Source organism: Vipera berus (assembly GCF_964194415.1).
Source record: "Vipera berus genome assembly, chromosome: 3".
NCBI classification, from domain to species: domain Eukaryota; kingdom Metazoa; phylum Chordata; class Lepidosauria; order Squamata; family Viperidae; genus Vipera; species Vipera berus.
The window spans coordinates 95,200,241-95,226,518 of NC_138204.1; the positions used below are offsets into that span (position 1 = coordinate 95,200,241).

At 43.1% G+C, this 26,278-nt stretch overlaps 1 protein-coding gene across 1 annotated transcript in view; it reads left to right on the plus strand.

Moving 5' to 3' along the window:
- The window catches only part of ATP6V1G3 (ATPase H+ transporting V1 subunit G3), a 30,408-nt gene extending 20,371 nt beyond the window's left edge, over positions 1 to 10,037 (plus strand). The window contains exon 3 of the mRNA XM_081324364.1: positions 5,728 to 10,037. Within this exon, the coding sequence (XP_081180490.1) occupies positions 5,728 to 5,901 (174 nt within the window). The 3' untranslated portion in view covers positions 5,902 to 10,037. The remainder of the gene's footprint in view (positions 1 to 5,727) is intronic.
- Positions 10,038 to 26,278: the final 16,241 nt, after the last annotated feature.

Here is a 26,278-nt window from a genome sequence, read left to right on the forward strand (position 1 = left end):
TTCAAGTTTGAAGTCCTCAAGATGTTTCTGACTAGTTACATGGGCTACGCTGGCTAGGGCTGATGCCAACTGGAAATCAAGTGTCTGAAACCACAAACTGGGGAAAGCAGGGGCAGTACATATTAGGAATTGTTCATACATTTTGTGTAATCTGTCAGGCCCAAAGAGCCAAGAACAATGTGCTGAATTGCTTCAGAATATTGTTGTTTGCCTATAGACAGGAATCTTGCCCAACTAAATCGCTTATTTGCATAACTACTAGATATTCCCTGCCAACTGCTAGGGAGAGTTCACCTTCACCCTCTTTCGGCATACCAAAGATTCCAAGCTTCTTACCGGGAAAGAGCCCTTCCATCCTGTAACTCTGGCCTACATTCCATCACAATTCAGATTTTGTATGAAATGTGAAATGTGTGAAATGCACACATTCCTTTATTGAGCAAGTAAAAAGCTTAACTACTAGTCCTGATATGTTCATTTGATGTAAATAATACAAAATATAGATTGTTGTTGTTGTTACCAAAAACATTCCTTAAACCCCAGGAAAGGGGATAATATTAAAATTATTATCCCTATCCTCAGCCTGGCTCCTTGCTTGATTCAAAGGGATAAGAAGGAGGGAAGATAAAACACTAGCAGATTTGCAAGATTCTGTTACTATAATCCAGGGCTTTTCAACCAGTGGTACGGGTACCATCTGTGGTACATTGGCATCTGGCAGGTGGAACGCGACCATCCTAGAAAAATGGTAGTGGTGAAGGGGAATGAGTTGAACCGGTGGCAGCACTGCACAAGCCTGAGCAAGAGATGGCTTCAGGGCTGTCAGTGCTCAGCAGAAGCACCAGGATCAGTGCCGCTTTCCAGCTGGAGCTCGGCACTGATCCTGGCGCTTCTGAGCCCAGAAGAAGCGCCAATCAGCTGGAATGTTGCAGCATCCCTAGGGTCTTGTGATTTACATTCAGATGCTTGGCAACTGATTCATATTTATGACTGTCACAGTGTCCCAGGGTCATGTGAAATGACCCAAACCTGCCGCAACCACCCAGCAGATGTGGGGAATAAAAACCAAACACCCCACCCCATCCCCGCTGCCAACCCCCACAAAAATGCTCACAACAATGAAAACCTCGGACAGGAGGAAGAGTGCCACCAGGCGGGCCAGAAGCTGTCTTGCTTGGCTGTGGCTTGGGGGGCACTTTTTTCAGTGCCATTGTAACTTCAAATAGTCACTAAGTGAACTGTTGTAAGTTGAGGACTACCTGTACATCACTTTTTTCCTTTTTTTTTTTTGGTCATCAAGTTTTTTTGACACCTTGCTAGGTGACAGGTGGTACTCGGATGTTGCCATATGCTAAAAGTGGTACAATGGGTGAAAAGGTTGAAAAGCCCTGCTATAATCTATCTCAATAACATATATTTATAAACTTCTTGTGGAGGCTGTTTCCTGATCTGGCCCATCTTACAGAGAGAAGCTGACCACGCTAGCCAGACACCTAAACTGATTGAGGCAACTGACTGAGCTTTTAAAATTAGGTTGTCTATTTCTCAAAAATCAGTGTGATCCCTGGCTGAGGATTAAGTTCATAAAAAGCCACTGTTTTTATGCACTAAAAAAAATCAATGAATAGAAAATTTAATCTTATATCTGTTGTCATTCATATTAGTCGTTCTTGAAGGTCTCCTCTGAAAAAGTAAAGAATGATGAAAGGGTTTTGCCCACATATTTGGCAGCAATTCCCAAGTAGTGTATTTAGAATTCTGTAAGGTTAAAACATTTAAATTGGTGTGAAAAGGAAGCACAAAACTAGAAGAAAGGAGTCACAGTTTGGAATGTATGCATCTGTTTTTAACATCACCTTGCTAAATTGTTCAATTGATGTGGAAATATCATTTAATTAAATGGTAGGTCAATGTTGTTTCCACCACAATCTGTCAAATATTTAGTTAATTAAAAACAATTATCACAAAACCCCAACCCTGTGCAAACTGTTCAGGCAAATTCATGCTTAGTATGGAATGCTGCAGGATACAATTTCATACTTTTTCCATCTCTGCATCAATGATGGTTATAACAATGGGTAACAATATAATATTGCACACAGTAAGTATATTCACTCAATAAACTGATCGCATTTACTTTTTCTCAATTCCCACAATGAAATATCAGGAAAAATATCAGGAGGTGAGGGGGGATCCCTTACAGGGTCGTGCCGAGGAGTTTGGTCAGCATCTGTCGGATAAAATCGCTCGGATTCGGACCGGTTTGGACTCCAGCTGGGCAGAGTCTGACGATCAGGACACGGGCGGTCTTGTCAATGTTATCTGGGAGGAGTTTGATTCTGTGACCCCTGATGAAGTGGACAGGATTATGGGGAGGCTGAGCTCCACCACATGTTTATTGGACCCGTGCCCTTCCTGGCTGGTTTATGCAGCTAGGGAGAGGACACGAGGCTGGTTCCAGGCGGTGATATCTGCTTCTTTGAGTGAGGGTAATTTCCCCACCGTCTTGAAGGAGGCGGTGGTGAGACCCCTCCTCAAGAAGCCTGCCTTGGACCCAGCTGTGTTGAACAACTTTCGTCCAGTCTCCAACCTTCGCTTTCTTGCGAAGGTTGTTGAGAGTGTGGTGGCGCATCAGCTCCCTCTGGTCCTGGATGAAGCGGATTATCTGGATCCGTACCAATCGGGTTTCAGGCCCGGGTACAGCACGGAGACGGCATTGGTCGCTCTGGTGAATGATCTCTGGAGGGCTCGGGATAGGGGATGTTCCTCTGTCCTAGTCCTATTAGACCTCTCAGCGGCTTTCGATACCATCGACCATGGTATCCTGCTGCGGCGTCTCAGGGGATTGGGAGTGGGAGGCACAGTTCTTCGGTGGTTCTCCTCCTATCTCCTGGGACGTTCGCAGTCGGTGTTGGCAGGGGGGCAGAGATCGGCCCCTAGGTCTCTCGTTTGTGGAGTTCCTCAGGGGTCGGTTCTCTCGCCTCTCCTGTTCAACATCTACATGAAACCGCTGGGTGAGATCATTCGTGGTTTTGGAGTTGGGTATCATCAATATGCTGATGATACCCAACTTTTTATTTCTACCCCAAACCACCCCAGTGATGCCCTCGCTGTGATGTCCCGTTGCCTGGAGGCGGTTCGGGTCTGGATGGGGAGGAACAGACTTCAACTCAACCCGGACAAGACTGAGTGGCTGTACATTCCGGCATCCCGGGACATTCAAAATGTTCCATCCCTTTCTATGGGGGGTGAGCTGTTACCCCCCGTGGATAGGGCTCGCAACTTGGGAGTCCTCCTAGATTCACGACTTACCTTGGAAGATCATGTAGCAGCTGTGACTAGGGGGGCTTTCGCCCAGGTTCGCCTGGTGCGCCAGTTGCGGCCCTATCTGGACCGGGATGCCCTGTGTACGGTCACTCATGCGCTCGTGACCTCTCGCCTTGACTACTGTAATGCTCTCTACATGGGGCTTCCCTTGAAGACCACTCGGAGGCTCCAACTGGTACAGAATGCGGCCGCGAGAGTTGTCTTGGGAGTTTCCCGGTACTCCCATGTTGCACCTTTGCTCCGCGAGCTACATTGGTTACCAGTTGTCTTCCGGGTGAGGTTCAAGGTCTTAGTGATGGTTTTTAAGTCCCTACATGGCATGGGTCCGGAATACCTCGGGGACCACCTGCTGCCGGCGTCAACTCCCCTCCGCCCTGTGCGTTCCCACAGAGAGGGCCTCCTCAGGGTGCCTCCAGTCAGAGAATGCCGGCTGGTGGCCCCCAGGGGGAGGGCCTTCTCTGTGGGCGCCCCGGCTTTGTGGAATCAACTGCCGGTGGAGCTCCGGATGTCACCGGATCTCCGCTCCTTCCGGCGCGGGTTAAAGACCCACCTGTTTGAACAAGCTGGCCTGGCCTGATGGGGAGTTAATTTGGGTTTTAAATATTTGTATATTTTATTGTTTTATCTTGGGCATTAATTTAATTCTATTTTAACTTTTGTAGTTTTGTATTTTTATCATATGCCCTGTTCACCGCCCTGAGTCCCTCGGGAGAAGGGCGGTATAAAAATTTAATAAAACTAAACTAAACTAAACTAAAAAAGATAAATCAAATTCTTTTGCAACCCAGATTAACCATGTGAGGCCTGCGGAGACATTTCTCTTACTTTGTGTATCACTTTTAAAAACTGTTTATATATCTTGATATATTAATGTTCCACCTCTCCTTCAGAAGTCAAAGTGGCATACTTGACACTTCCTCTTATTTTTTGCTCACAGTAACAAGTTGGTGAGGTAAATTGAGCTGAGTGTCTGACGATAGACTTGACTCTGAGTATACCTGTCCTACCCAGCATCTAAATCACTATACCACACTGCCTCTCAGAGACCTAAAACCCAGCCTAAATGCTCTAGTTGGAAGTTGGGATCTAATACTCCTTCTCCCAAAGGTGCTTTTTCAAGAGACAGCTGGACTTTTTCTTTGAAGACTTTTTGCTTCTCATCCAAGAAGCTTATTCAATTCTGACTGGATGGTGGGAAATGAAAGGATTTATATTCCTTGCAGACAGCTGGCCATTTGGATTTTTTAGAGAGTTGTTGAGGCCACTTGGAGGTTTATCTGTGCCTCAAGGTCACCTGAAAGGTGCAAATGGTGTGGAGCCTTCTTGGAACTGCTGGAACAGTTTGGTTTTGTTGCAGATGTTTTATTACCCAACTAGAGAATATAAGTGTTATTAGAGTGTGGGGTTTGCTCTCTTTTTATATACTAGTGCAGTGGCCTCCAATCTTTCGGGTGCCAGGGAGTGGTTCTGTGGAGAGTGGCTTTTCCAGGGACTGGTAGGGTGTGGTTTCACGTGCTAGCTGCCTCCTGTGCATGCGCAGAAGGGGTTTCACTCACTTGCATGGCCCAGTTCCTGGTGGGCCACAGCTTGGTGCCAGTCCATGGCCTGGGGGTTGGGGACCCCTGTACTAATGGCTTGCCCTATCAGTGTTGGTGGGAGTGTTGTTGTTGGTTCTTTGGCAATTTAGTAACTGGTAATTTAGCATGGGGGACGTGGTGGCTCAGTGGGTTAGGACGCTGAGCTTGTCGATCAGAAGGTCCGGCAGTTTGGCGGGTCGAATCCCGAGTGCCACGTAACAAAGTGAGCACCTGTTACTCATCCCACCTTCTGCCAACCTAGCAGTTCCAAAGCATGTAAAAATGCAAGTAGAAAAATAGGGACCACTACGGTGGGAAGGTAACAGCGTTCCGTGCGCCTTTGGCATCTAGTCATGCCGGCCACATGACCACGGAGACGTCCTCGGACAAGCACTGGCTCTTCAGCTTTGAAACGGAGATGAGCACCGGCCCCTGGAGTCGGAAACGACTAGCACGCATGTCTGGGGAACCTTTACCTTTACCTAATTTAGCATGGGGGTAGCAAAGTGCACTAGCTTTGTAGATAGTCTTGTAAGAACTTTGCCATCTTCTTTTTTTGTTGTTTTTTTATTTTCTTTGGCTGCTTCAGAGAGATAAATACACACAAACACACCCAATACAAACCTCTCTAGCCCATAATCCTAGATCCCCACAAGAGGCAAGATGGCAAGAGAGATAATACCTAAGAAAGGACTTTTTGAATAACAGCTTCCTGCTGTTAAAAGAGCATTATACAAATCACAGAGAAGAACATGAGTTCTCTTGAAACTTGTATAGACGTTTTTGCTTACTTTACATATTATACCTTGTTTTGTCTTTGCAGATAATGGGCTCTCATGATAATCTATCAACAAAAATAGATGAAGAAACTGCAGCAAAGATCCAAGGCCTTACTAATAATTATCACAAGAACATGGAGAATGTGCTTAGTCATCTATTAGGCAAAGTGTATGACATCAATCCTGATATCCATCCAAATTATACATATACAATTTAAATCCCCTATGGAAATGTTTTAAAAGAAGCAGTTCTTGCAGAATGAGACAGCCAAACGAAGATGGCAGATTGGGAACTATCATTTTATATTAGCTTGTTACCAATTATATTTTTATCACCAGCCAGGACCAAACAGAATCCATTTGGATTTTCTGTTTCCAACAGCCAAATTATTACACATAATTTTACTACAGGTTTTTTTAATTATTATTGCTTTCTTTATTCCAGCTGGATATATAATATAATCTCAAAGCTGAAACATATTCTTGAGCATAATATTTGTAATATGGCCAGCTTTTACAGGCAACTCTCTGGCAACATAGATTTCTACCCTCACCTTTTTTTTTGTAGCAAAGATTGTATCACTTAAATATGGGCAAAAGCAGAAAAAAGAATTGCTTGACACCAGCAGCTTTTAAGTGGGTGTCTCTTTTTTTTTTCTTCTGATGTTCTCTACTGCTTGGAGCGTATTTTGTCATATGGCTTGTTGTAGGAAATCTGTTTGTCTCAATATGTGGAGTTTTAAAATAACTAAGTATACAATAAATATTATATATTATTAGACTTAACATTAACCATGTGTCTCTAGGGTGGTACATATGGGGAAACTACAGTCACATTTATTGGATGCCTTTACATATCAGACATACAGTAATTGTCCCAAGTTATGTTGGAATTAGAAGTTCTGTCTGTGAGTTGGCACTTGGCCAAATAATCCTCTCTCTTATTCATTGTGTCAAAAACATATTTGCTTGGTTACAGCAAAGATAGGTATGTGACACCTCTGAAATAAGTAAGCGTCCTATTCATGGGATAGGTTAAAGGTAGACTCCAACTCACAAGAAGTGGTAAGTAGTTCCATCTCTAAGTCTAACTAATGGCATAACTAAAGAGCGGTTCTCCATAGGTTCTGCATGGTAGACTGTGTGGGATCAATCATACAGAGACAATTTCTGCTGCTGAAGATCAGTTCCTCAGTGATGATTCAGTCAGTGGAGGGATACAAATACCTGAACAACCAGTTCTCTTATTGGATGCAGGCCTGGGCCTCCGAGACCTAGAACAAACTTCCAGAAGTGGCATCCATGCACTTCCAGCGGACCATTCTAGGCCTAGGAACAGACTTCTGGAAGCAGTGTTCATTCAACCAGTTCTCCAAGCTCAGCAAAATTTAGCTACCAGTTCTGCCAAACCTGTGCAAACCGGCTGAATCCCACCACTGGATACAGTGCCATTTACAGATAGAAGGGTTCTTCAATCTTGCTTACATATTGAGATCTATAGGAACTGCAAAGATTAATTCAATGGGCTATAATAGTTGCCTATTCTAGTGGGCTTCTAGAACAGCTTGGATGACAAGAAATGACCTGCTTGGAGGTCATATCTCAGCAAAGTGAATGGCCAGTCTTTATCAGAAATGAATTGAGCTTGCTTTATGATATGTATTTTCCTGGAAGTAAGCTCTGGAGCTTACAGGCAAATAAATGTAGGCTTTCATGATCAAGGACATTCAAAAAGATGAATTTCTTGTCCTTTTAGCTTTCCTTTGCAGTCATTTGTGCCTCTCAGAGCTCTGCAGCTGAATAGTGCAGGATGATCTATAGCAGGGGTCTTCAAACTTGGCAACTTTAAGACTTGTGGACTTCAACTCTCAAAATTCCTCAGCTGTCTGAGGAATTCTGGGAGTTGAAGTCCACAAGTCTTAAAGTTGCCAAGTTCGAAGACCCCTGATCTATAGGGCCACTTAGTGGAAGAGAGAAAAGAAAATATTATTTCCATTAAGTTAATCTCTCTTAAGAGTTAAATTCTGCAAAGCACCTAGGGCTGTTCTCATATTTCTAATTAATAACATTACAACTAATGTAATGGGATGAGTTCCATGGACAGTTGCTATGGGATTCTATCTAATGTCTTTTTGAAAAATAATTATCAAAATTGTTAAGATTTTAGTTACTTATAAACAAATGACACTTTCAGCAACATTTCCTGCCCTTGATTCTGTTCGAAGTATTTTTTAGCACTCACCATTCTACTTCTGGCATTTCCATGTTTGGTAAAATATAACTTTTTTAAAAAAAGGCAATTTCTCTATATCAGAAAGTTAAAAATCTGGATGTTACTTTTCTAATCTTCCATTTCTTCAGAAGATTTCTATTCAGATTTCCTAAAATGCTTACATTATTGAAATAAGTGCACATGAATTTTATTGAAATACATGTTATATTTTGGTTTTTTGTTTCCTTTCTCGAGATGCGGCAATGCTGTTTTATGTTCATATGTATCCTTCTCTCTAGGACCAAAAGCACATTAAAAATCACAAGTAATTGCGATACTACCTTACTTAATTTTGTAAGAATCATTGACAGAGATAGCACTATTAATTTTAGAATATTAATTTTAGAATGGAATGATAGAGTCTGAAATTTATTTCCATTAGTAGACAAATCCCAGCAGATGCAATAATATTATGAAAAAGGGAGAACTCGTAGTTGAATCTGTGCTGTTGGAATAGAACAGTGAAAGGACAAGAACCAGACTGTCTGCCATTTTATTCTAGTCAAAGAAAGTTGAATGGTCTGCCTCAACCAGTAGTTAGAATCTAGAATCAGGGACAGATATCCAGATTGAAAAAGGACAGGAAAAACATCCAAAAGGAGGGAAGGTTCATTTTATGACTGTTCTCTCTTTTTTAATTTGTTGAACACTAATATAATTTAATCTAAATATATAAAGAAGGGAAGGGAAGGGAAGGGAAAGAAAGAAAAAGAAAAGAAAGGGAAAAGGGAGGAAATGAGATGCTTGCCTTGAAGCATTTGGGAAGTTTGAGAGGCATCAGCTCCCTTTGTTCCTGGAGGAAACTGATTATCTGGACCCGTACCAATCGGGCTTTAGGCCCGGGTACAGCACGGAGACGGCATTGGTCGCACTGGTGAATGATCTCTGGCGGGCTCGGGACAGGGTTTGTTCCTCTGTCCTAGTCCTATTAGACCTCTCAGCGGCTTTTGATACCAGCGACCATGGTATCCTACTGCGGCGTCTCAGAGGGTTGGGAGTGGGGGGCACTGTTTTACAGTGGTTCTCCTCCTACCTCCTGAGCCATTCGCAGTCAGTGTTGATGGGAGGGCAGAGATCCGCCCCGAGGCCTCTCGTTTGTGGAGTTCCTCAGGGGTCAGTTCTCTCTCCCCTCTTGTTCAACATCTATATGAAGCCACTGGGTGAGATCATTCGTGGTTTCGGGGTGGGGTATCATCAGGACGATGATGATACCCAGCTTTTTCTTTCCACCCCGAACCAACCCAGTGATGCCCTCGACGTGATGTCCCGTTGCCTGGAGGCGGTCCGGGTTTGGATGGGGAGGAACAGGCTTTGACTCAATCCCGCCAAGACTGAGTGGGTGTGCATACCGGCATCTCGGGAGAACCAGTTTTGTCCATCGTTAACTATGGGGGGTGAGGTGTTACCCCCCATTGATAGGGCCCGCAACTTGGGTGTCCTCCTGGATTCACGGCTCAGTTTAGAAGACCATATAGGAGCCGTGACCAGGGGGGCTTTTGCCCAGGTTCACCTGGTGCGCCAGTTGCGGCCCTATCTGGAGCAAGATGCCCTATGCACAGTCACTCATGCGCTCGTGACCTCCGGTTAGACTACTGCAACGCTCTCTACATGGGGCTGCCCTTGAGGACCACTCGGAGGCTTCAGCTGGTACAGAATGCAGCTGCGTGAGTTGTGATGGGAGTCTCCCAATACTCCCATGTAACACCTCTTCTCCGCAAGCTGCATTGGCTTCCAGTTGCCCTCCGGGTGAGATTCAAGGTGCTGGTGATGACCTATAAAGCCCTACATGGCATGGGTCTGGATTATCTTAGGGAGCACCTGCTGCCAGCATCAACTTCCCATCGTCCTGTGCGCTCCCATAGAGAGGGCCTCCTTAGGGTGCCGCCGGTTAGGGAGTGCCGGCGGGTGATCCCCAGAGGGAGGGCATTTTCTGTGGGTGCGCCTGCCCTTTGGAATGATTTACCTGTGGAACTCCGGACCACCCCCGATCTGCGTTCATTTCGCCGGGACCTGAAAACCTGGCTTTTCGATCTATCAGGCCTGGACTGAAGGGGTTTTAGCTTTTTAATATTGTTTTAATTGTTGGGCTTTAATTAATGTAATTCATTTTAATTTTATATTATCTTTTTATATTGTCTTTTATATGCTGCCCTGTAAACCGCCCTGAGTCCTTCGGGAATAGGGCGGTATAGAAAACTAATTAAATAAATAAATAAATAAGTGCATGTCCTTTCTACAAATGATCAAATACAATCTATGTTTCTTGTCATTAAGCACCATAACTGTACACAATGTCAGTGAAGGTTCTCAATCATCCAGGCAGAGATGACTGAAGATACATAACCATACACATACAACATATGCAGAATACACCTAGTCTGATTTACAGCACATAAACTGATTACTTTCGTTCATCATTTGACATGTCTTCAGGGTTTTGTGTAAAAGAGTGGCTTTCCTTGTGTCTTTTCTTCTTTTTGGGTAGGCAAAACAATGAATCCCCTTCACTATAAATAATCATCAATGTCCCAATTTAGGCAAAATGTAACATGGTATAAGAGGTAAGCAATCTACTAGCATTTAATAAAGAACATTCGTATTACTCATTTATAAATAGGATTGCTGATCCAAAAAAGAAAAAAGAAAAAAAAGAAGAAAACCAAGTGGATTTTCTTTCCTGTGCAAATATAACACATCACAATAGTGTGATCTACAAAAATCAGGAGGTGCAGCATTTCACAACTTGGAAAAAAGCATAGTCAGCTGTCTCACATCAGAAATATCCTGGTTCTAGAATCTGATATTCTTTGTGTGATTACACATCCCTAGCCCCAAAATTACTATGATGGATGCTCTGCTTTGAATAGGACTACTACCTTGTAGAAATGCCCATACAATATTCTCAGCTACAATTTGGAAGGAAGCAATACCCTACTGCCTTTATCAAGTATTATGTACAGTCAGAACTAGAAATTGGTTATTTCTTAGAGGTCTTCCTTTGAAGAATTAATCTGGATACTCTCCTGCTTTTTCTGCTGCAATCAAGGTAACCCAGGAATTGCTGAGACAGAAAAAGTGTCATAGGGGGCAATTTCTTAGCAACCTTTGCAAATGTTTGCTTTCGTCCTATTGTTACCTGTACTGCAGGTGACTAGGCATTCTTCCAATTCATTATAATTTTCCTTTGGTCAATGGCCAGATCATACATGTACTGTATATTCAAGGTAGCATAAATTATCATAAAATAAATACCAAATTTTCTTGAGCTCCACAGTTAAAAGAAATTAGGCAAGCCTGCTTTAGGCTGACATGCAAAAATTTAGCCACACACACACACATGCACCTATGTTTGCCTGAATGGAGAAGCAAAAAAGAGACGATAAGTCTGTGTCATATACCTCTATCAAGTACCCAATTTAAGAGGGCATATCCCAGTGATGGCAAACCTTTTAGACACTGAGGGCCCCAAAACCACCCTGCCCCATGCACTCCCCCCACCCCACCTGCACCCAGGGCCACCTACCACAGGGCTTTTCAACCAGTGGTACGGGTACCACCTGTGGTACATTGGCACCTGGCAGGTGGTACGCAACCAAGTGGTAGTGGGGGAGGGGAATGAGCTGAACCGGTGGCAGCACCACACAAGCCTGAGCGAGAGACGGCTGGAGCTGCAGGGCTGTCAGGGCTCAGCTGAAGCATCAGGATCAGTCCTGCTTTCCAGCTGATTGGTGCTTCTTTGGGGCTGTCAGGGCTCAGCAGAAGCACCAGGATCAGTGGCAGGCTACAGCTGGAGCTCGGTGCTGATTCCGGCGCTTCTGCTGAGCCCAGAAGAAGTGCTGATCAGCTGGAATGTTGCAACATCCCCAGGGTCTTGTGATTTACATTCAGATGCTTGGCAACTGATTCATATTTATGATGGTCACAGTGTCCCAGGGTCATGTGAAGTGACCAGAAGCTGCGGCAACCACCTATCAGATGGGGGGGGAAATAAAAACCAAACTCCCCACCCCACCCCACCCCCACTGCCAATCCTTAACAGAAATGCTCACAACAATGAAAACCTTGGACAGGAGAGAGAGCGCCAACGGGCGGGCAGGCAGGTGTCGTGTTCAGCTGTGGCTTGGGGGGGCACTTTATTCAGTGCCATTGTAACTTCAAACAGTCACTAAGTGAACTGTTGTAAGTTGAGGACTATCAGTACTTCATCACTTTTTTCCTTTTTTGTTTTTTGGTCAAGTTTTTGACACCTTGCTAGGTGACTGGTGGTACTCAGATGTTGCCATATCCTAAAAGTGGTACAATGGGTGAAAAGGTTGCAAAGCCCTGACCTACCACCTCCACGGCCCACCGCAGATCAGCCAGGCAGCCCTGCAGCACCATGACAGCCACACCCTCCGCCCGCACCCTGTAGCGTTATCTGGGTGCGATGGGGCGTGAGAGTGGAGTCTTGTCCCTGCTGCCTGGATGACATGTCCTTGGCTGCACTGCGCTGCTTTGTGTGGGCCATGCCCAGGGGCAACTCTCCTATGGGGGGGCTGCTGGTGAGGAGGGGGCCACAGGGGGAGGCGGGGCCTGGGCAATGGTGCGCGTGCCCACAGAGAGGTCTCTGAGTGCCGCTGCTGGCACCCATGCCATAGGTTCGCCACCACTGGCATATCCTGTTCATTCATAAGAGCCACAGTAGCAAACAGATTCTTCTCTAAGCAGGAAATGACACATAAAATAGAGTGGAGAGAGTGGAGAGTGAGAGCGTGAGAGTGGAGTCTTGTCCCTGCTGCCTGGATGACATGTCCTTGGCTGCACTGCGCTGCTTTGTGTGGGCCATGCCCAGGGGCAACTCTCCTATGGGGGGGCTGCTGGTGAGGAGGGGGCCACAGGGGGAGGCGGGGCCTGGGCAATGGTGCGCGTGCCCACAGAGAGGTCTCTGAGTGCCGCTGCTGGCACCCATGCCATAGGTTCGCCACCACTGGCATATCCTGTTGATTCATAAGAGCCACAGTAGCAAACAGATTCTTCTCTAAGCAGGAAATGACACATAAAATAGAGTGGAGAGAGTGGAGAGTGAGAGCGTGAGAGTGGAGTCTTGTCCCTGCTGCCTGGATGACATGTCCATGGCTGCACTGCGCTGCTTTGTGTGGGCCATGCCCAGGGGCAACTCTCCTATGGGGGGGCTGCTGGTGAGGAGGGGGCCACAGGGGGAGGCGGGGCCTGGGCAATGGTGCGCGTGCCCACAGAGAGGTCTCTGAGTGCCGCTGCTGGCACCCATGCCATAGGTTCGCCACCACTGGCATATCCTGTTGATTCATAAGAGCCACAGTAGCAAACAGATTCTTCTCTAAGCAGGAAATGACACATAAAATAGATAATTTTATAGCTTCAGAGAACAATTGGTTGCATATAAATTATAGTAAGAGGCACAGTGGCTCAGTGGCTTAAAAGATGCTAGAAAAGGTCTAAACTTTGAATCCTACCACTGCATGATGGAGTGAGCTCCTGTCACTTGCCTTAGCTCCTGCCAACTTAACAATTCAAAATGTGCAAATGTAAGTCAATAAATACTGTAGGTACCACTTTGGTGGGAAGGTAACAGCATTTCATGTTTCACCATATGCTTTGTGCTGTGGCATGATGACATGCTAGCCACATGAACATGGTAACATCTTCAGAGAGGCTTAATGAAACAGAGATGAGCATCACCCCCTAAAACTGGCTATGACTAGTGGAGTAAAACTCGCAGGGACTCCCTCAATTATAGTAAACTGTAACCACTGAAATATCCAATTGGTTATAACTCTTATCTCTTAATATTCACTTTGTAACACTTGTGTCAAAACTATCCTTCAAGAGAATAGCGATAAAATAGCACTAAGAGATATACCGCTTCATAGTGCTTTACAGCTCTCTCTAAGTGGTTTACAGAGTCAGCTTATTGCCCCCAACAATCTGGGTTCTCATTTTAGCGTCCTCAGAAAGATGGAAGGTTGAGTCAACCTTCAGCTGGTGAGAATCGAACTGCTGGCAGTCAGCAGAATTAGCCTGCAAAACTGCATTCTTATTAGCCTGCAATACTGCACCACCATGGGTCTTAGAAACCATGTCATTGAAACAAAGGTGATTCCTAGAAAATTGACAGAATTTGATAAGGAAACCCAAACCAGGAATTGCAATGCAATGAAAAAAAAATAAATTTGATTAATTATAAGGGGTGTAATTTGGGTTTGAAGGGACGCGGTGGCTCAGTGGGTTAGGACGCTGAGCTTGTCGATCAGATAGTCGGCAGTTTGGCGGGTCGAATCCCAAGTGCCGCATAACAGAGTGAGCGCCTGTTACTCGTCCCAGCTTCTGCCAACCTAGCAGTTCGAAAGCACGTAAAAATGCAAGTAGAAAAATAGGGACCACTATGGTGGGAAGGTAACAGTGTTCCATGTGCCTTTGGCGTCTAGTCATGCCAGCCACATGACCATGGAGACGTCCTCGGACAAGCGCTGGCTCTTTGGCTTTGAAACGGAGATGAGCATCGGCCCCTAGAGTTGGAAACGACTAGCACGCATGTGCGGGGGAACCTTTACCTTTACCTTAATTTGGGTTATGATAACAAGTTAAAATCCAAATAAGAATTGTGCTAGAATTTTTGCCTCAAAAGAAAAAAAAAGGCAGGAAGTGGGATAAAATGACAATTCCTGGAACAAAAAGAAGTCCAACATTGCCACAATACTATATTCAGTATTTGAACTATGGCCTTTGAATTTTTATTTATTTTTCACATTTTTTAACCACCTATCTCCCTCAGAGATGCTTTTTCTAAGATATAATACTGAGAGCAATAATCCCCAGACACTGAAAACTTCATACCTGTTCAGTCTTACTTCATTAATGGACAAAAGCGACAGTTGTTTCCTAATATATTGGCAATTTGAATTTTCAACTCCTTTCCAATTTTTAATGTTATTTCCTGGCCCCTAAATCCCAAGTCATGGGATTTTTAAAAAAATCACAAATACTCTACATTTAAATAAACAAATGGTGACAAATTCAATAAGGCACCTTTTAAAGCTGAACAAAGAGTAGAATGATTTGAAATATAAGAAGAACTAATGCAACAAATCATTGTTAAGGAAGGTTACCCTTGGTGTTTGATTCTTCTATTCTCCCTCATCAATATTGAAAAGACTTCACAGAGTGCTCTGAACTCCCACATTTAAAGAAGTGGTTGAAAGTATGTTCACTTGTACAAAAAAGGCAGCCAATTCACATTCTGAGTGGAGATTTTTATGCCTTTTTTGATGTTCCCTCAAGCGTTACATACTATCATAGTATCTAAATTCCAGGTTAATTAATGGAAGGAGACCTCAAAAGCTGTGGAGATAGTAAATACTGCACTGGAAACCAAGGCACGCAAACATTTGCCCTCCCCTATGAAGTAAAAAGCTTTACGTGATTACTTATAATTTATACCCAATTTTCTGCAGTGAGAGCCAGTTTGGCTTAGTAGTTAAGGCACCAGGCTAAAAACTGAGGATTATGAGTTCCAGTCTTGCCCTAGGCCTGGAGACAGCTGAGTTAACCTTGAGCCAGTCATTCTCTCTCATCCTTAGGAAGAAAGCCCAAAGCCACTTCTGAAATCTTGCCAAAAAGAGCTGCAGGGACTTGTCTAGGCAGTTGCCAGGAGTCAGCATTGACTCGAAGGCACCACTTAAATAAATAAATAATTCTGGAGTACTAAGTTCTCTGGAACTTATTTCTGAAGATGGTGTTGCAAATCAGTTATAACTGCAATCCTAACAAAAACAAATTACTCTGCAGATCTTTCTCTTTATAGCTAAGCTGATTAGGCATTTACAGCAAAGTTTGCTATCTGCCTATTATACTTTAATCACAGCGCCTAAAAAAAGATCTACTGAGGTGTGCAAAATGAATTTTAATTAACTGGTTTTGATTTTTTGTAAAAAATAAAAAGAAAAAAATAAGCTAAAACAAAAAGAATATTACATCTACATTTTTTAAAACATAAGGAAAGACAAATTACTTCTTAGTAATTCATCCTCCCTTTCTCTTCTGTTTTTTTCCCCCAACCAACTACCTACCGTTTAAATATAAAAACTTTTCAACAAACATTACTAATTCCAGTGCTTTTTTTGTAAAAGAAAAAGGTGCCAGAACTCACATACGTCATACAACCCGCCTTGCCTACCCTACAAGGTTCCATCCAAAAAAGGTGCCGGAACTCCGTTCTGAGCGTTCTATGAGAAAAAAAGCCCTGACTAATTGTTGTTAGATTTTTTAAGTTCTAAAAATCATATTCCAGATGATTAATTCAGGTTTGGTCTTTGATGTATTGTATAAAATTGCATATGCCAACAGAGCCACCTTATTAGTTGGATGGGCAGCATATTACATGATAGATAGATAGATAGATAGATAGATAGATAGATAGATAGATAGATAGATAGATAGATAGATAGATAGATAGATAGATAGATAGATAGATAGATAGATAGATAGATAGATAGATAGATGAGTGAATGAGTGAATGAATGAATGAATGAATGAATGAATGAATGAATGAATGAATGACCTATTTCTACCTGAATTAGATTAAATTTCTATTGAGGATAGATGATGTTAATTTTGTCATTGCAGCATATTCTCCAATTTTAGTTTCCTGGTCTGATATTCTAAGCAATGTATCCCTTTTCCAGTCAATCAATTTATTACAGCCAAAGGCCAACACATAAATTAAACATTCAAATAAAACAAAACTAAACAGAACCATCGCAAGAGGACATAGCAATATATTACAATTAATGATGTAATCAATGGGTGACCAAGGTTTGCCTAGTTTTACAGACTGTATATCAAAAACTAGCTAGCTTCAGAAAAACTGAATCATACTGACCTGACAATAAAAATACATTGAGTATAGTCTAAAACTGGATAAAACATGTAATAAAATTAATTATAAAAGGTTATTAAAAAGATCTAAAAGGATTATTAATGTTTCTGGCAAATCCCCAATGCTGCTGCACAGAATCTAGCCACCTGCGCCATGATCACTGCCTGCTCATCCCTAAGCAGGCACTGGAGATAAATACTTTCCGAATGACCAGGATACCTATCAGTTATGGGGAGGATATGGTTTTTCTGAATAGCTCTGTAGAAGGAACATCAAAGGAGTATGTGTCCAATGGTCCCCACCTCTCCTGTGCCACAGGAGCAGAGTCTTTCCGACAGTGGTGTCTTTTTATACTTGCCTAACAGGATGGCCGATGGAAACACATGGCACCGTGCAAGCGAGAATGCTTTCCGGTGGTTTACTGACTCCAACTGACTAAGATACCTGGCAGATGTAACCACGTATCTAATAGAGTCTGGAGCCAGAAACAGCAGAGCTATACCTAAGTCCGCTTGCCTCTCGATGTCCTCTACCCTTTGATGCAAGGTTTGTTTTGCTTGGTCATAGTCCAATTTGAGAATTGAGGCTGATGGGAAGCCTAGTTTGGCAAGGTTGGACTCGACTGCCTTGATCCATGAAGAGGAGAATTTATCTTGTACAATTAATGGAGCAAGGCATTGCGGAAAGTAATTAAGCCTTAGCCAGATGTTTAAGGAAGCTATACAGATTCTTGCATCAACTTTTATCAATCCTGCCTCCAGGCACAGAAGTGCATTTGGGACACAGCGTGGCATCTGGAGAATTGTTCTGATAAATTTGGATTGAACTCTTTCCAGTGGTGTAAAACACAAAGCTAAGGGTCCGAAGAAGCTGTGCTAGCGACTTGGCCAGAAAGAGCTTAATTGCAGCTGGAACATAGTGTCCTCCCTTTCTGCCGAAAAATTTAAGAATGGCATTCACTGATCGTTGGCCAGAGGCAACCACATATTTTCCATGGGCTTTTTGTAAGCCAGTGGCATGGATGACCACCCCTAGGTACTTAAAGGTGGTTACCTGTTCTATTTTGTGGCTATTTAAATACCATGGGTACTGTTTTGGCCTTTTTGCAAAAGCCATAACCTTTGTTTTCTCATAATTTATGTCCAGTTTATTATATCTGCAATACTGGACAAGGGCTCGCAAGGCTCTTTTAAGGCCAACTGGAGTCCTGGAGAAAATCACAGCATCATCTGCGCAGAGCAGCAGAACAATGTTTCAGTCACCTATTTTTCGGGGGTGATAATTTGGATTATTTAACCATTTTACCATATCATTCATGTAAACACTGAAGAGCAAGGGAGCCAAAATGCACCCCTGTTTAACCCCCTTTCGAGTTTCAACTGACCTTGAGAGAGGTCATATTACACCTCACCTTGAGGGATGTTTTGGTATGTAAGACATTAAGTTGGTAAGCTTGTGTCACTGACTGTACATAATGGAATTGCTGTTGATTGCTCAGGGTTCCTCTGTCTGCTACTTAAAGAAGTCGCAATCTCCTGCCACCTGCTGTCTTGGGGTCAGAGGTCTTCCTGAACTCAAGGCTGTTACTATAGGGACAGATGGAAGCCATGGTCAGGAGGCTTTTTACCTAGCTTTGGGTGGGGCACCAGTTTGACCCTAGCCAGAAAACAAAGTACACATTCACACCCTTGTCACTACCTGGCTGAACCACTGCAATGCACTCTGCCTAGGGCTTCCTTTAAAGACTGTTTTGAAGCTCCAGGTGACAACCTGCTTATTATCTGCAACTAGATGTCAGGAGCACAACACTACTATGCTTTGGGCCCTGCATTGATTGCCTGTACACTTCCAAGTGCAATGTAATGTGCTGACTTTGAGCCCTAGGTGCCATTGGCACTGAAACAGAACTCACTTGCTCAGTACAAACATTGTGGGGAAAACTTTCATCTCCTTAAGGTAAGGAGAATGAAGCATTCCATGGTGGCTACAGTGATTCCTTCTGTTCTATGGAATAGCCATTGCTTAGAAATCAGGTTATTCTCTACACTGACAGTGTTTTGGAAAATGTTAACGAGTTTTTTACAGGTTGGTAGATGACAGGCATGGTTAACTGTTGGTTTTTAGTAGGCTTTTGTATTTAATGTATTATTACCACAGTTTTCACTGTTGTGTGCTGGTGAGAGTCTGATTTAGATAGCAGCAGGATAGAAACTGGAAAAATAACAATACTACCTGGTATCTTTCTGATATGTTAGCTGGCTTAATGATTGGGTTAGGGAAGCAGTCGTGGGAACTGAAGAATCTTGGGATTTGTAGTTTCAAAACATAAAGTGCCAATTTAGAGAAGTTTAAGCCAGAGAATATTAAGTTCCTGCACCAAACGAATCTCTTCCTGAAAGTGAAAATTATTATATGAGCTGTCTGATTCATTTGATTTTTAAAGAGTTCAGAAGCGGCATGAGAAATGGTATGGATATAATTTTTTATTCCAATTTATCAACCTCATCTCTATTTTAGCTGATTCAAGATGTCCTGTAAATAAATCAATAAAAACTTCAGTAAAAAAACAACATTAACTTCATAATCAGGATTCCCCATTCTATTTCTTTTATTTTCTGCCCCACAAGTGATACATACCGTATTATTTTATATGCAAGGTTTTTAAAAAACTATTATACCTCTGCTAAACAAGTTGCAAGTAGATTTAAATGCTTCAGCTCAACCCTAGATGGCACTGTGGATTAATAAAACCCATAAAAAAGATTCAATTGCCTCCTTTTCACCAATTTCAAAAATTACATAGATCTGACATATTTTGATATGTATCAATTATGAATTAACCAAGTGCCAGGTTTCTCTCCCCCTCCACTGAATACCACAAAAATATCTTGTAAAAACTGACCCATAAAAATGTCTTTAATCACAGCTGATATATTTGGCTTGCAAAAATCAAGATTACCACTGGATGATTGAAAAGAGGTAGGGTTTTCTCTATCATTTGGCTGCCACACAGTGGTTATTTGAGCTTTTTGCAACCACCGTAAGGCAGTCCTCTTTTAATAGCTGCTATTATTAAAATAAATTCAACAGATCCAAATCAGCCAGTGTTGATTTCTTGGTGGCTTGTACTATTTTTAAGATTTTTGTGTGTATGTGTGCCTTCAAGTCAGTGTTGACTCCTGATGACCTCTCAGATAAGTCCCTATGGGTTTTGTTTAGCAAGGGGGGGTTTTTAGGCTTTTTTTTGGGGGGGGGGAAGTGATTTGCCATTGCTTGCTTTCTGGGGCTAAGGTAGAGTAATTGGACCAAGGTCACCCAGTAGGCTTCATGCAATGGCAGGACTAGAACTCCCAGTTTCTGGCCAGATGCCTTAAGCACTGGTTCTCTTTAAGATTAATAATTAAAGTTTTAAGCTCCTGTACATTTCCACTTGGTTAGATAACGTTAAAGAGTATTTCCACATTTAAAACAAAATAGCAGAGGAAGGGGATGAGAAATATAAGCCGTGTGAGCCTAGAGAGGGAAAGCTGTAACGTTATCTCATTGTTTCAGCATCTTGATACCAGGCATCGACTCAGTAGCTAATCTTTTAAACATTATAGTACATTAAGTCCATCAGTTTGGAATCTTTCTTTAAAAGTGATTTGCACAAAATCCATATATTTTTGCATTCATTCCTCCTAATGGGCATATTTTATATGCACCTTTCCCCTAATAAACATATTCTTGAGCTAAACACATACATTTACATTTTACTGAACTGTGAACCACATCACAAAATGTGGAAGTGTGAATTACTTTCCACTTCACATATAAATTTGGAAAGCCTGGAATTTCTCCACTATTCCTAGCTGTTATCCTTACTGTGTGTCACTTGGGGGGCCAGATCATTTCTCAAAAGGAGCATTTTTGACCAAGAGGAGTTTTTGCATAGACATGACAAGGCAGCTCACCACTAGCAGCAAATGAATAGTAGTTATGAAACCAGACAGTTGTGATGTTATATTAACATAGTCTTAGTGTTTGTGATTCCTTTTGATTCTTTTGTTCAAAGCCTCTGCTCTGGCAACCGATTCTTATTTTCCCAAGAACATCCAAGAAAAGAAGAATCTGAAACAAGGAGGAGACTCTTCAATGAAGTGATAGACACACACACACAGAGACAGACAGACAGACAGACAGACATAGATATAGATATAGATATAGATAGAGATAGAGATAGAGATAGAGATAGAGATAGAGATAGAGATAGAGATAGAGATAGAGATAGAGATAGAGATAGAGATAGAGATAGAGATAGAGATATATAGATAGAGATATATAGATAGAGATATATAGATAGAGATATATAGATAGAGATAGAGATAGAGATAGAGATAGAGATAGAGATAGAGATAGAGATAGAGATAGAGATAGAGATAGAGATAGAGATAGAGATAGAGAGATAGAGAGATAGAGAGATAGAGAGATAGAGAGATAGAGAGATAGAGATATAGATGATATATAGATATAGATATTCCAATACTGCTGCTTTGTCATGCTGTTGGTAGTTATTCTGTGCGATCTTCTTGCAGCAGCTTACCAAGTGGTCCACTGTTTCTTCAGCTTCATTGCATAGGCGGCACTTACTGTCTGTTGAAGACTGAAAGTATTCCCCTCCTTCTTTTTACCCCAGAAAATTAGGGAGAATCCCTTTTGAAATGCTTCCCACTATTCCTCTCCTTTTGAGGGCTGAGAAATCTTTTACATGCCAGTTGTTTAATCTACACGTCTTCCTTCTGTCTCCCAAGGTCATTCCCGTATACCATTACAATGTAAGAGAAGGTTGACTTGCACTTCCTCTCTCTCCTTGAGGAAGATAAACATCTACCATCCTTCTCTGATAATGTTTGGAAACAGAAGTTTCTGTCCCTGAAAAACAAATTATGGAGGTCCAAGGAGTATCACACCATGGAAGAACTACCGATTCCACACAGCAGATGGGCAAAATACATAAGTTTTTACTGGGGACTTTTGGCCCAAAAACTATCAGTTGCCTAAAGCTTAGCTTTTCATGTGAAAAGAATGTAAGAATTTTTTTTCTCTTCATATATGTCACTGCACTCAACTGCTTTTTAATTATGTGATACACTGCCATTTGATGCCCTAAGGAAATAAGTAGAATCTTACCAGGTGTGTTAAAGAAAGTGATGTGTATAACATGTCATCAGATTCTTACAGAGATGACATGGAACAGGAATAAATATACTGTATGTGGTTTTATTCAGAAAGAGGTCAGGGGCCAGACATCCTTATTAGGACTCTATTTTCACTTTTGGTTCATAGAACAGGCTGGAAGTCTCCTATAAGAAGACCCCTTTTTTTAAGCCAACAGAGAAAAATCTTTTGGGTAAACTGCCCTTGATCTCCTTCCCCCAGGAAAAGCAAGTTCATGGTGAATGAGGCAATTCTCACAAAGAATAAACTGTGAAATGCATTTTTTAAAAGTGTTTTATTGCTATTCTGATTTTAGGAAGACCATAGTGTTGGTGGTCCCAGTTGTTACTAACTGTGTACCACAGCAGGCAGTGAGCGGTCAGGAGGAAACTGAAAATTGGTTTTCAGGATTGTCTTTAGAGGGAGTAGATTAACAACAAAAAAATTCCCATGTATTGGAAGTGGAGGGGGAAACACTTAACACTCTTTTTATTTCAATACTAATTGAATAATTTTATTAATGGCTAAGTTGTGAGGTTAGATAGCAACCCAGTACGCATAGTTCAATACTGTTTGGGAACTTTGTGAGGTGTATATATATATATAATGCAATTAGCAATGTTCAAGTCATTCCCATGTATGATTGTCCTGTATAAATTTAAGTGATTTGAATTGCCATGACTAGAGCAGAAACAAGCAATTAGTTTGCAGCTGAAAACTGCACTTAAAAAAAAAGTTTAAAATCTCATTTTTGCAGTGGCGTAGCGTGGGGGGTGCAGGGGGGGCCGGCCGCACCGGGCGCAACATCTGGGGGGGCGCCCATTAAGCTCGCCGGAGGGGGACGATTCTGCTTCACCGAGGGTCGGAGGAGCGAGCGAGTGGGCGGAGCATAGAAAGCAACCGCATTTGCTGCGCCCAGCCAGAGCGGGATCCCGTCCTCTCGCGGCTGCGGATCGCCTCCTTTCTCGGGTGGGGGTGGGGAGGCTTGGCGGCATCTCACCTCCCTCTCTTTCTCCCGCCGCGGCTCTCCTCCGCTTGGCTCTCAACCTGCAAGCCCGCCCCCCCCGACCCAGCTCCCGCCCCCATCTCCTTTCCCGGAGGTAAAGGTAAAGATGAGATCCCCCCATCTCTCTTAGATTCAGAAGACCCGGTTGCTGAAGTCGTGAACTCGCCGGGTCGCGCCCGTCTTCACGGGGCCTGAATGAAGGCGTCGGTGTTAAATCTAAATAACCAATCCATCACCCTCCATTTAAGCAAGAGGAATGGATAGGCGGTTCTCAAAATCACTCGGCGGCTGCCCCTGATCTTGAACTTCCTCTTAACCAAGACAAACGGGAGCTCCCAGGTTGAGAATTCGGAGGAGCTTCCCCTCGGCCGTGGAAGTTCACTTTTGAGACAGCCGCTATCTTTGGGCAATTGGTTTCACTGGGTTTCTATTGTGGGGTAAGGAGGGGGAGGGGGGCAATGTACCTTGTCCGGAAGGTATTGAGGAGAGGAGGAAGGTGACTGGAGAGGGACGGAAGTCCAGGTAGCGCCAAGTTCCTGAAATCTCTGCCAGAAAAGGAAGGAAGAGAACGGCGCTTGTCCTAGTCCTAGTTGGGAAGAGGAATCTGCCTGAAATTGACTAGTCAACGGGACTTCAGAGTTTTCCCTTTGGGGAGTAGGTCCGAGAAATTGACAAGACCCACTCTCGAATCCGTGTTGAATTTAATAAGGTCACTTTATAGTCCAATCCCCTCCGTGCTGAGAAGTAGCCGAAGCAAGTTCCGTGAGATTCATTCCCAGGTAAGCAGAGACTTCCCAGTACGTTCGACTACAGCATCCCTCATCCTTGATTGACCCTGGACGAATTGGTGATGACTGGGACTTGAAATCCAGGACATCGAGCGAGCCCGGGTTGGGAGGGGAAAGGGGGAGGAAGGGGGTAGCCTGGACTGTGGGTCTGCAGGAGGCAACAATCTGGAATATGGACAATTTGGAATAACCTTGGGAAGCTGAGGCATTGTAAGTTGGAAGTCATTGTTTGTTGCCTAACATGTTGGGTCACCCCACACCACATGCTAAGCCATAAACCGTGGTTGGTATCCAGGGTTTAGGACAAGATGGAGAAAACTAGCCAATTGTGGGATTATAAATCTTGATGAAGCCCATCATCGTTCCATGTGATGTATGCACTCAATCTACAAACGTAGTCCAAGCCTATTCACATCTGTTGTAAGGTCATTCTCTCGTGGGGTTTATCTTGACATCCACTAAGAGTGGAACAAACATGCCCCATTAACCATTTTCAACGCCATGTCCTCTCTTTGTCTCATCCTAAATCACAGCTGAGGCACCTTAAAGTTGCCTTGTTTCAGTTTTAAACTAGCATTTTCCCTCTTCTCCAGAGACCCTTTTTTGCCTTGAACCTAACTCAAGGGTAGGCAACCTTGGCTCTTTTATGACTCATGGACTTCAACTCCCAGAATTCCTGAGCTAGTGGAAGAGACTCGAGTGCTAAAATCCACGGGTTAGGGGGCGCAAATTACTTGCCTTGCCCCGGGTGCTGACAACCCACGCTACGCCACTGCATTTTTGACTTCCACCTGACACAGAATCATGGAGAAGTCCTTGATAGAAGGTAGAAGCAGCATAGCCAATATCTTTAGACTTAAGAGTCTGAGAAACTGTGATGAATTTATTTAATTTTTCATCATCAGAGGACTTATAAATTAAATCCACAGTATTACAAACACTATATTCAATCATAAAAAGCAGCTAATACTGTTAACTCGAGAAGGCCCAGGAGTTAAAACAAACATACATAAAAAAAATCTTAGCCATCCAGCACTAAAAAGTTGTTGGAAGAAAAATCAGGTCCAGTTCCAAGCCGGGAATAAAATGGAGGCTGCTTAAGAAAGAAGGTCTGTTTATTGATGAGTAGAACCAGCAACAGCATGCAGTTCTGGGACAGCTGACAAATTTAATAATAATAATAATAATAATAATAATAATAATAATAATAATAATAATAATAATAATAATAATAATAAGTTGGAAGGGACCTTGGAGGTCATCTAATCCAACCCCCTACTAAGGCAGGAAACCCTATACCATTTCAGACAAATGGCTGTCCAGTCTCTTCTTAAAAACTTCCAGTGTTGGAGCATTCACCACTTCTGGAGGCAGGTTGTTCCACTGGTTAGTTGTTCTAACTGTCAGGAAGTTTCTCCTTAGTTCTAGGTTGCTTCTCTCCTTGACTAGTTTCCATCCATTGCTTCTTGTCCTGCTTTCAGGTGCTTTGGAGAATAGCTTGACTCCTATCACTGCTATCATGTCACCCCTCACCCTTCTCTTCGTTAAACTACACATACCCAATTCCAGCAACCGTTCCCTATATGTTTTAGCCTCCAGTCCCCCAATCATCTTTGTTGCTCTTCTCTGTACTCTTTCTAGAGTCTCAAAATCTTTTTTACATCGTGGTGACCAAAACTGGATGCAGTATTCCAGGTGTGGCCTTACCAAGGCATTGTAAAGTGGTATTAGTACTTATTTATTTATTTATTTATTTATTTATTTATTTTATTTGTATACCGCCCTTCTCCCGAAGGACTCAGGGCGGTGAACAGGGCAATAAATACCAAAATACCAAAATACAAAAATTAAAAACAGATTAAACCATAGTGCCCAAATACAATAAATAAATTACTTAAAAACAATAATTAAAACCCAAACCCATCAGACCAGGCCGGCTTGTTCAAACAAATAAGTTTTTAGATCACGTCGGAAGGAGCGAAGGTCGGGAGCCATCCGGAGCTCAACCGGTAGACGGTTCCAAAGGTCAGGCGCACCCACAGAGAACGCCCTCCCCCTGGGGGCCACCAGTCAGCACTCTCTGACCGGTGGCACCCTGAGGAGGCCCTCTCTGTGGGAGCGCACTGGGCGGAGGGAAGTTGATGCCAGCAGCAGGTGCTCCCTAAGGTACTCCGGACCCATGCCATGTAGGGCTTTGTAGGTCATTACCAGCACCTTGAATCTCACATGGAAGGCAACTGGAAGCCAATGCAGCTCACGGAGCAGAGGTGTAACATGGGAGTATCGGGAGACCCCCAACACAACTCGCGCGGCTGCATTCTGCACCAGTTGGAGCCTCCAAGTGGTCCTCAAGGGCAGCCCCATGTAGAGAGCGTTGCAGTAGTCTAACCGAGAGGTCACGAGCGCATGAGTAACCGTACGCAAGGCATCCCAGTCTAGA